The sequence below is a fragment of the Cuculus canorus genome, chromosome 17 (assembly GCF_017976375.1).
Source record: "Cuculus canorus isolate bCucCan1 chromosome 17, bCucCan1.pri, whole genome shotgun sequence".
NCBI classification, from domain to species: domain Eukaryota; kingdom Metazoa; phylum Chordata; class Aves; order Cuculiformes; family Cuculidae; genus Cuculus; species Cuculus canorus.
In genome coordinates, this window is record NC_071417.1 from 8556548 (window position 1) to 8568885 (window position 12338).

Genomic DNA, 12338 nt, shown 5'->3' on the forward strand with positions numbered 1-12338 from the left:
ATCCATTACATCGTCCCGAATCAAACAGTTAAAGTCAGCCTGGGTTTGGCTGCTTAAAATTCCACTTATTTTGCAATTGCCATGCTACAGAACGTATTAACGATTCAGCACAGACATCTACGCTGAAGCCTATACTGGGAAATATCAGCACAAGCAAATGAGGTTTCTACACATTTACAGTGTAAAATTTCTGGCCAGAATAAAAAGTCGCAGTTCTTATGCACAGACTCCACTTCAACTGTAATACAATGGAAAGCTCCATGAGGCTTCTATAAACACACACTGTAAACTGGAGTTTCCACAACTGTCTTTGTAAAAAGCTATGAAATCCATTAATGACAATCCATGATACCATACATGAATACTACTTATCTAATCTGGCAATACTTAAAACTTTTACTCCGGAACAGTCTCATACCTACTGAGCTGCACATTTCCAGGTGCACAGGAAGGCTGGACATTCCTGCTCCAAACAGGGAGACAGACCAGCTAAAGCTCACCCAGCCTAAAGATGACCTCATCGCACCACTTTTGATCTCCTCAAGTCTCCCCAACCCACTTTAGGGCTTTGTCCCCATTTTTCAGCTGCACTGTCCTAGCAGGCATATGTCAACCCACTCCTCAAATGTACTGAACAAATGGTTCACGAGCCCCTCGAGATGCCCATTCCCCTGCTTTACAAACCATCCTACTACTAAACTGGTTTTATCCATATCCAGGCATTTTTTTTTATTCACTTGTTAAACCTCTGGAAAACTGACTAACCTCATTATTTCTGCAACAGCTCTTCTGTTTTTCAAGATTGTTCAACCTCACTTCTCTCTTTCAGAGCCTACGTAACACCCTGTTTCAATACTTCCTCGCAGGTCATATTTAGCAGACTGCTAAGTAAGGTCTGCTCATTCCCACTGCTCTTCCCTGGACTCTTTCCAGCTGGTCCATGTATATTTTGTAGTCCAGTGCCAGGACGGACACAATATTCTGCCAAAAGAGGATTACTTCACATGCCTCGCTGGCTACAATCCTGATTTTCTATTTGGCATGTGATGTAGCTGAGACAACACAGCCTATGGCTCACTGTAACAGCCAAATCCATTAAAAACATCTACTTGATCCACAGCTCTCTGTATTTCTGCCATTACTCCAGCAGAGATGTAGAAGACCCTGCTTGTTTTGACTGCATTGCATCTTTTCCAGATTTCCTTCTCCAGTTTATGGAGTTCTTTTGTAATGCTGTCCTTGTCCTTGTCCTTGGTGTGGTCACAGCCTTTCTCAGCATGCCCGCAGAATGCAGAGCTTCTTCATCCCAGCACTCACGCTGTTGACTGAAATGCTGTGTAATAAATGATCTCTGAAGCTATCGCTCAAAATCCTTGGATACATCCCTCTAGAATCACACAGAAGCACTGATAACTGTCCCTCCAGTCAATTCTCCCAACAGTATTGCCCCCTGCACACAGTAGCTTCACCCAGGCTACATTCCCCTGCCTTCCCAGCAAGAACACGATGTCAGACAGTCCAGACATCACGTACAGTATCTTTTCTACCACTGCTCCCTTATCAACAAGGCTTATTACCCTGCTGAGAAAAAGTAGTTTAACTGATGTGACACATTATATGCTGACAAGCCCATACCAAGTAATATAATTTTCTCATCAATGTTTCCAAATAATTTAATTATTTTTCCAGTAGTTTTCCAGAACACAAAGTTGACAGATTGCCTTGCTTCATCTTCTTCCCTCATTTCATTTTATTGAAGACCTTTGCCTAACTGAGTCCTGTCCCTATTCCAGTGTTCTTCAGACCATCTACAACACTGATTTTTCAGCAGTCATTACAGAGAAGTGGCAGGCAAGCCAACCTTAAAAATATTTACATGAGTAACGTTTTATTGAAATACGACTTACCGATTTTCTGATGAAAGATCTTGTCGAAGGTTAATTCACCCCTTTCCTCGAGGTATTTCTGCATAACACTGCGGATACTAAAAGAGAAAAAGAAAAGAAAAAGGAAGAGTTACTTAAAACTGCTTTTTTTAAACCAGACCTTTAACATACTTTGGAGAAAAGGATCACCAAAATAAAACAGCACTGTAAAAGACTCATGCGAAATATGACACCACTGCCCATCTGCTGCATCAACTCATAGGTTGATGCTCTATCTAAAACCACTAGAGTTCAGCCATTAACTGAATGGCTAGAGCTACAGCCATTAATATCAAGTCACAAACACAGAGAGATTGTCCCCATCCCTGAAAACATTCAGGGTCAGGTTGGATGGGGCTCTAAGCAACCTGCTCCGGTTAAAGAAGTCCCTGTTCCTGCGGGGGAGGTGGGGGTTGGATGACCTGTGAAGGTCTCTTCCAACCCAAGGCATTCGGCGATGCTATGAATTCACCGAATTGAACACTGCAAATTATTTGATGACAATTCAATCTTCACCTATGAATACCTTCGCAGACACCACCTTACCTGCCAGAAATTAACCTTATAGTCTCATACAGTGATTCTTAAGGACTTTTTAAAGGTTATTTGAGTCTGAGGTACACAAGAAAAATCACTTTTCCCCAACATAAATATTAATACTATCCAGTGTAGACTATTAGTAATATTAATACTTATTCCGTGTAGAAGAAAGAGAACTTTCACGCTTCCAGCTTAACATAGCAATAGGCTACGCCACACAGCATGATGTTGCTAGAATTCCTCTTCAAGAATCTATATTTATTAGGTAAGATTTGAAAATCCTGCAATTGAGCATAAATTGGGAAAAAAAAAGCAGAGATCAGTGGTGGCCCACAGTTCCCTTCCCTGCATGCCACTACAGAAGCAAAAACACAACAGAGGAGTTGTGCAGGCTTTCCCTGGTTTTGCCACATGGGGTTTTCAGCCCGATTCGGTATCTGCAGGTTGATGGAAAGCTGGCAGAGGGCTGCCATGGGGAGCTGGAGCACCCAGCGCTGAGTGGGTTTCCTCAAAACCAGAACCTCCCGGCAGAAGGACGCCGGCTGGACCAGCCAGAGCCCTGGGGTCACAGCACTTCCCCGGGACATCCCGTTCATGGCTTCCTTTCTTTATTCTTGCAACAGATTTTAGCTTGCATCATGTAAAATAAACGTACAAGTCAATCAAAGCTCCATCAGGCAGTTAACACTGCAAATGCCATATATCATTTGGAAAACAAGCCAATATAAGCTCCATTAGGCCTCTAGCTTGGCTGCACTGCACTCAACATCTACTTTGCCTCATTTATAATCTCACAATCACTCATTTAAACCACATTAACAAAGATTTCCTTTATTTGTCAAGTAACCTCAATATTCATTTTAATATAATGCCTATAAAAATTTCATATGGGCAACAATACAAGCTCATTGATTTTAAAATCAATGCAGCCCAGCAGTGCTGTGCCTTGGTGAAACAACTGCATCGTTGGGGTATTACGGTAAAATTTCTGTTTCCAACCTTAAAATTGATATTTTCATACGTACTGTTTATTTTAATAAAAATAAACACAAATACCTGGTACAAAGTACTCGTACCCTAAATCATAGAATGGTTTGGGTTGGAACGGACCTCAAAGCCCATCCAGGTCCACCCCTGCCATGGGCAGGGACACCTCCCACTGGATCAGGGGCTCCAAACCCCATCCAATCTGGTCTGGAACACCCCCAGGGTGGCAACCTGGGCCAGGGCAAAATATTTCTGCCTAAAATCTCATCTCAATCTCTTCTCTTTCAGGTCAAAACCATTCTCCCTTGTCCTCTCCCTGCCCTCCCTGATCAAGAGCCTCTCCCCAGCTTTCCTGGAGCCCCTTTCAGTACTGGAAGCTGCTCTAAAGGTCTCCCTGGAGCCTTCTCTTCCCCAGGTCACAAACAGCCCGTACAAAGTACTCAAGCCCTAAATATGACTGTTAACCATCACTGAAATTTCTGCAGCAGGAAGACTGAGCCCTTGATCCTTGTAAAATGCGGATTTTGAACTAAGTCATGTCAGGAAAAAAATCACAAACCTACCTGTGAAACCCAGCACAAGAGGCTGGTTCTCATTGACAAATTTGAACATTGTCTAGAGAGAAAATCTTAGATTTCTGTGGTTATTTCTTACGCATTTTTTCCCTCAATGAACACGCAGTTGTGCAGGTTTGGGTGTTGAAGGCGCAGGCTCAGGGTGGGAGGCAGAGCTCAGCCCATAAAGCTGCAGCTCCCGGCCAAGGGCTAAGACCATCTCCAGTCCCATGCTTGCAGGGTCCACATCACCAGAGCTCCTGGAAAACCTCCCAAACACTAGCAAACACCTCTTCCCTTGCTTTTGAGGGAGGGAAGTATTTGTTCTCCTCCTCAAATGAAGACCTTGAGGCGTGAAGGCTGAATGACTTGACTAGAAAAAAGCCTAGAATAAAAGCCAACTGGAAGGCCCTAAACGCCAATCCAGGAAATCATTCTATTAATAGTTTTTATGTACATCCCAAAGCCCCACATGGAACACAGATTATGAACACTGTGATCCAAAGCGAGAACTCCGGAGGCCAACCACCACATCAAGTTAAACAAGAACTGGGAGGGCCAGACGCTGTTAATCAGGTTTCAGACTATAAATAATTCAGTGACAAACGCTAGTCTTTTTATTTGTTCATCAAAAACGAGGTCTACTCTCCATGTCTTTTTACAACCTAAATGAAATACTGATTTCAAATGAAGAGGAAGCAGTAAATAGAGATCGTGTTCTGTACTTGGGAAAAGCGAGGCAGTAAGATAAAATTTATCACGTAATTGACAGAATTGCAAAATTTGGCCGCCTGTTCTATGGGTAGATTTTAAAAAGAGACGTTCTAGCTTAACATTTTTAAAGTAGAGACTGTAAAACTTAATTCTTCTCTTAATTCCATAAAATGTTAGCACGTTGATGGCAAAATACCCCCAGCTGTACCGACCCTGTGCTGCAGCCGCGGCACTTCAGGACATGGTTTAGTAGGCACAGTGGTGTTGAGCTGATGGTTGGACTGGATGATCTTAGAGGTCTTTTCCAACCTTAATAGTTCTATGACCCCAGCATGCATTGCATCAGCCACGCAGCCTCCTCAGCAGCAGAGCAGAGGGGTCGGGGTGGCCAAAGCAGGGACACGGCTGGAGGCAGGTGGCAGCCTTCAATCTGGGAAGATTCAGCAGCTCTGCTCACCCGTGGGTCCTTCCCTCTGCATCGCTCTTCTCCCAGGCAGACCTTCCTCTCGCCTCACTGTGCTTTCAGGAGGACTACTTACTAATGGACACAATGTGCATCACCCATGACCACAAACTTCCCGCTCCTCAGCTCCTGGCTGACCCGAGTCCATCTCAGCGCCTGCACTTGGAGCACTCACGGGCAATGTCCCGTTCCCACTGACCACTAGACCATTAGTAACATAATAAGCCTTTTTAATAATAATGACATCAAGAAAGCTTTCCTCTTCTCTAACAAGTGCACTGCAAGAAATTACATAAACATATCTCAGTCTAGACAACGGGGGAAGATAATGAAAAATTTAACGTATGACTGAAGTGTCCAGGAAAACACTCCAATTGTGTAACGAACAAGTCTCTCCCGCGCTTCTCCTCCTTTCCCTTGACATCCAGTACTTCTAGTCGGACAGATAACATGTCAAAGGAACAAAACGTTTTTGCAGTGACGGAATCTGTAAAATGATCACAGATTATGGAAGCCCACACTGCATTCCAGCTTCTAAACAAGAGACTTTCACACCTGCAAAATCGTTTCTCCTTATCCACATGAATAAATAGGAATAAATTACATGGAGTGGATTATGACTAGCCAGAATAATCAACTTCTAATCCTCACACAGAGGTTAAAGGTAAAAAAACCACTGAGTTCAAAAGAAATGAAGCAGAATCCATGCATGTTCCAGAAGGATGGAAAATTGTAAAATGGAGCCTAGCACGATCAGAAAGGAAGGTTCCCTCTCTGCCTTTGCATACTGAATCATTAGTTGCCTTACATGTAAACAATCCGGGATTAAAAGACGCATTTCACACAAAAGCAGTCATTTCTGAAAAGCTTTCCATATCCAAATATGCTTTCAGCGCAAACAACGCACTAATGCAAGAAGCCGACTTTTTGCATAAGTTCATCTCAGTTCACAGTATGATCTACCTTAATAGCAACACTCAAAATACACAGAAACAAAAGCAGGCTAAAAATGAAATCCAGGGAGACTTCAGAAACAAAAGCATATCCGACTGTACTGTAGCAAAACCTTTTGGCCATATATTTTTTTATTTCAGAGAGGAAGAAAATAGCAAACAACAAAAATTTCAGCAATGCTCCGTTTGCTGTCCACATACCACAAGTTGACTGAAATAACAGGGTGAGTATATTTAGGGAAAATCAAAAGTCAGGCTTACTATTCTGTGAGAAACGCAATTTGGACCTCTTTGGATCCCCTTTGGATATCTCTTTGCTGGTTTAACCAGGACCAAATTGAAGTAGGTACTGGGGAGCACAGTGCAGTCCCTCCAGGGCACAGCAGCCCCTGTGCTGAGGTCAGAGAGAACAAACATAGCAGTGAGACAGCAAAGAAGTTTTGAGAGGGCTTTTTTTATTGCAAATAACAGGAGCCTCTCGATGTCCAGCAATGCAATGGTACCCACGTGGCTGATGTTGAGGAGTGCGGGGCAGCTGGATGCTGCAGCACAGCCACAGGCGCTCATCTCTTGTAGTCCCATGGGAGAAGCTACTCCTACAGAAAGAGTTTAACAAAAACCACCAGGCTTGTGAAGCAGCTCACTGCGTGCCGTCTGCCCAGCAGCAGGCAGAAAGATGACTATCTGCATCACCATCAAACTAGAAACACTCTGTGAACAGCACAGGTCACTCTAACCTGGTCAGAAAAGAGGTTTATTCCAAGCGTGAGCCGAACAATCTCCTAAAGGGAGCTTCGAGCTGTATCTTGAGGCTGTAGCTATCACAGCCAGCATCCTAGTCTTTCAGACTTGATCAAAGAAATCCACTAAAAAGCAACCTGCGTGGTTAAAATACATTCTGAAATTAAAAAGCTCTCGCTGTCTCCAAGCACACACGGTGGCACACAGCTTGACAGGAGACAGACAACAGCCACAGTGCCAAGGTCGGTACAGGCAGAAAATGTCTACTTGAAAAACCATCTTCTGCAAAACTAAGAAAATACATTATGTTCTTTAAACACAGCTGAGGACACGTGCACAGCAAGAGCACCGTTCATCTGCAATCCGCCCTCTCAGACAAGCCACACGAGAAGCAGCAAACCAGGAGGTCCCTTAGGGAGGAAACTCACCCTGGAGCCAAGATCTGTCCTTGGCTGCAGCCAGAGCCATGTGCCAGTGCCAACAGCAACAGTCGCTCCTGCTGCTCACCCCAAAACAGAGCAGTAATATTCTGTGACTGGAACAATAAGTGTACCTATCAAAAGAAATAAAACTTCTGCTGGGTGTATGAGCGTCTCTGCACCCACAGAGCCTGCTGGATAGCCACAGGCATCCAAGGGACAGTCCATCGGGCAGCCCAAGGGAGTAAAGGCAGCCGGGAGCACAACCACGATAGATGCAGGCATATGCAGAAACTACAAGTTACAGAGGAGAGTAAAATCGACAGCACTCATTTTGACATTTCCCATAAGTTCAGCTATTCATTTCAAAGATGCACGGATCTTGTCCCTGCAGGTTTGTCACACTAAATGATGCTGGATGAGGGGGAACAGCTTTAAGCTGAAAGAGAGCAGATATAGATTAGATAGTAGGATGAAATGTTTTGCTGTGAGGGTGGGGAGGCCCTGGCCCAGGTTGCCCAGAGCAGTGGTGGCTGCCCCATCCCTGGAGGTGTTCCAGGCCAGGTTGGATGGGGCTTGGAGCTCCTGATCCAGTGGGAGGTGTCCCTGCCCATGGCAGGGGGGTAGAACCGGGTGGGCTGTGAGGTCCCTTCCAACCCAAACTATTCTGTATTCTTTGAGTCTTTTGAAAGCATCTCACACCTCAGAAATGGAAAAGAGAGATGCGATGATATATACACATATACATACTATTCCTATTGGAAACAGATCAAGAAGTTACTCCCTATTGACTTTCTTACTACTGTATCTTAAAGGAGCTTTTAATTTTTGATCATAAAAGCACGGGTTTTTTTCTTGTAAATCAATACAAGTTCACATTTGCGGGACATTATCTACTGTGCAGAAGCACACGTCCACACCACAGCTGGAAAAAAGAGTTTGGCCCTACTGCAAGCATTGAAGAACCATACCCACTTAAACACACTAATACATTCATCTATAAGCTGAAACCAAAAAAGGAGAACAGAAAACCAAAACCAGAATGAAATGGCAGCTCTGCAGAGGCTGGCCTGAGCAAAGCAGAGTTCAGTATTTAATCCTACCAACATTTCCTGTATCATCTCGGGCAAGTCACAAATGTATCTGCCTCCATCCCTAGTCTGTAAAATAAAGCCATATTTCTTATTTTCCTCCTCTGTCACCAGGACAGGTAGCATCCTTCTGCCATGTATGTCCCATACTCAGCACACTGAGCTCCTGATGGCTCCTGGCACATCCATGAATCACTCCAATGCTAACAATTCTTGCAAGAAAACACTAGATATCCAGTAACTCAACCACCACTCCCTTTGACTGCCAGCCTTTCCCACTGCCCCTCACCGCCTTCCCACTCTCCACACTTCCAGCATTCCATTTCCACACTGGACAGTGACCTTCCATCTATTCTTGTCTGCTTTCCTCTCTTCCTTCTTCTTGTCACTCCCTATTCCCCCTTCCCTCGCTCATCCCAGTCTCACCTTGCTTTCCGCACTGTATTTATTATGCCCCCTCATCCCACCCAGCTTTCATCTCTGCTTTCTCCTTCTCATTCAGCACAGATACTCCATCCAGCCAATAGACACGGGGAAGTCTCATCAAGAAAACAAAGACCTCAGCTTGCCCGCAGTCAGAAAATAACTAAGCCCACTTAGACCCAATTTCAAACGAGAAAACCTGGAAGGCTGAAGGACGAGGCTACCAATGCACTGTTATTGACACAATTTCTCCTTCAAAGTATTTTTACAGAGGTTTTTGCAGAGTAGGAAAGAAAACTCGCATGAAAAGATGACAACGAGGAGAAGGAAAGAAGCATCACAACATAAAAAGTAGATATGTGTAAGTGATTACTAATGATGCTATTATTTTCCTGTAGTGTGTTCCTCACTGGCATGAAGCACCTCTCCAACTGAACAGAAAACTCCCCTGGAACGAGACTGTGACTGCAATGAGTCACTGGATCCCTGCCCCGCGTCAGCCTCGCACTGTGCTCTGGGGTGAAAGCCAAGGGCAGGCACTTGATGCGACCAATAAAAAAGAATTAGCTTCCCTCCAATCAGCTTTGCCTCCAAGAAGAGGCAAAAAAAAACAGTGAACGTATCACAAACCATTCAATTCCTTCCATTTTGCTTCCTCTCTGACTTGTACCCAGTTCAAAGTTCAGCAGAAGTTAAAGCTTCTCCAAACGGCTTTGTTCTCAGAAGCTTTTAAAGGTGTTTTACACATTGCAGCTTTTGATTGAGCAGTTGATAGGGCAAACTCCCACCATACAAAGCTAAGAAAGGACCCTTAGACCATCTGATCTGATATATCTATCACTTGTGAAATTCCACACTTGATGAGGAAACAAATCATTAGAAGACTAAAAAAACCCAGTTTCTGACAACAAAATAACATGGTAAAAATCACATTCCTTCTATTCTTTTACTTTTGAGCATATAATATTGCTAGAATACCCCTGGCAGCAATGTGATAACCAACTGACTTCATTATTTAATGGAGAAACAGAAGTGACCATTGGTGCTCCACTAAAGAGTGCACACGCTCATTCTACTCTTGCTCTTGCCAGCTGACAAATAAAGCAGTAACGAGTGAAACCAAGCAGTTTCACTTCTCTCCACAGCACAGCACATCCCCACAGAGCCTCAGCTGGGTGCATCCCCACACGCAGCCACAGCACCTGCAGCTTATTCCCAGCTATTCCTGCACTGGATGTCATACAGGACAAGAACAGGGTTCTGCCATTGTCTATCCCAAGTTCACCTGTTTTGATCTCGTTTTTTGTCTTTGCACACTATCTAAGCCCATGGACAAGTCATTTCACTGCAGTGAACTAATGATAGAATGGTTTGGGTGGGAAGGGACCTCAAAGCCCATCCAGTCCCACCTGCTGCCATGGGTGGGGACATCTCCCACTGGATCAGGGGCTCCAAGCCTCATCCAACCTGGCCTGGAACCCCTCCAGGGATGGGGCAGCCACCACTGCTCTGGGCAACCTGGGCCAGGGCCTCCCCACCCTCACAGCAAAACATTTCTTCCTAAGATCTCATCTCAACCTCCCCTCTTTCAGGTCAAAACCGTCCTCCCTTGTCCTGTCCCTGCCCTCCCTGATGAAGAGCCCCTCCGCAGCTTTCCTGGAGCCCCTTTCAGTACTGGAAGCTACTCTAAGGTCTCCCCAGAGCCTTCTCTTCTCCAGGCTGAACAACCCCAACTCTCTCAGCCTGTCCTCATACAGGAGGTGCTCCAGCCCTGGGATCATCTCCGTGTCCTCCTCTGCCCCCACTCCTCTTACAACGGTCAGGGATGGTTACCAGTATGTTCCACCCAAGAACCCTGTTTGCAGTGGAAGGGATCGCAGCTCGGCACTGGTTTCCCACAGCCCCGCTCTGGTGCATCTCATCCGGGAGATACTTGTGCGAATTATACTAACGGAGAAAGTTTACAACAAGGGAGCCAAAAGCAATATCTCTGGAGCGACGGTTTCAAAATACACACTCTTTTCATGTTCCTTGAGGATCATTTGCATAGCATTGCTGAAATCTGAAACTAACACAAAAGCTTCTAAGTACATGAATTTTTCAGAAATTATTACTGAACTGTAATGTCAAGGACTCACCCTTCCACCAGATGCTGCTACTGGGAAAGCACAAGAAAAACTGGACCAAAATCGCATCTCCTCCCTCCTGCTGCAATTAAGTAATGCGTCAATCATATTTTTTTAAACAAATACAACATTACTGAAGATAATCCAATTTATCTTAGTCTTTCCCTATCTATAAAACGTTTAGAACTTTCTTTACAAGTAGCACGCAAGTATAAACATTAACGGAGCTACTGAGAACTACCGCCAATGCTGACTGGAAAGTGCTATATTTGCCTGTGATTTATTTATTCATTTATAGTCTCAGGATGCAATTTTACAGAGACTTAAATGTTTATTTGCACTACCCACATCCATCATAAAGTTGCTAAAACTGGACCAAAGCTCCTGCCCCAAAGGCCTCTGAACTGAAAGCACGACAGGGTCGAGTACAACTCAAAGCAAGGGCAGAATGGCACACGGCCATTACAGCCAGAGCTTTTTTTTTTCCCCTTTATATAAGTGCATTTAAAACGTTTAGCAATGCAAGACTGATCAAAAGTGAAAACTGTTATGAAATATTTGGCCTAAAATCAGATCTTCTCAGGAATCTTTTAAAGAAGTTAACCAGAGCACACAATCCTCTCTGACAGGCAAGCATCCCTCCAGAGCCCCGCATCCCCAACGCTGCAGCGGCGAATCTCCTAAAGCACAATAAAAAAAAGCAGTGTAAAATTGTCTTCATTCATTTTTTGCTTCTCATCGTGCATTTTAACCTGGTGTTGTTTTAAGGTAAAAGTAAGGGAGATGTGAACAAAGTAATCGCAATTATTAAAATACTTTAGAAAGACGATTGGCAAAATTTGGGCGTTAAAAAATGCTGAAATCAATGAAACAATCCAAGGACTGATGAAGAGAGACATGGAATCGCTGAAATGTGAAAACGAACAGAACCTGATGGGGAAGTCAGGCTGGAGACTTGAGAAAAACAGCAGATGATGAGAAGGCTCAGAAAGCAAAGTCACCTCAGAGGCAGTATCTTGGTTATCCTTACATATATCCTTATCCTTACATATACACTTATCCTTATCCACCCAGGGCTGGGAATCCAAGCCAGCAAAGCCAAAACACTGAAGCTCAAGAGGGGTCTCCTCCCCTCAGGCTGGAAGCATTGAGTATTCTATTGGGTTCCCCAGCACCTTCTAATGTTCTAGGAGGACGTGGAAGGAGCTCTTTCCTCATCTCAGAGGTAGCAACTCCTCATGAGCGATGAGGAGCCATCCATTCCTACCTCCATACAGAGCTTTTACAACGCGTGGCACCCAACTGGTGCTTGCCTGGTGCAGTGTTTGACAAACGCCTCATTGAATTTCTCTCAGCGTTTAATGAAGGCTTTGATTTGCACAGCTCTACCAGATGCTGAGAA

General features: G+C 44.3%; 1 protein-coding gene across 2 annotated transcripts in view; it reads right to left on the bottom strand.

Moving 5' to 3' along the window:
- The window catches only part of GRK3 (G protein-coupled receptor kinase 3), a 75357-nt gene that overhangs the window by 54379 nt on the left and 8640 nt on the right, over positions 1-12338 (bottom strand). For both annotated transcript variants that reach the window (XM_054082455.1, XM_054082456.1), the window contains exon 2: positions 1908-1984. In XM_054082455.1, the coding sequence (XP_053938430.1) occupies positions 1908-1984 (77 nt within the window). The remainder of the gene's footprint in view (positions 1-1907; positions 1985-12338) is intronic.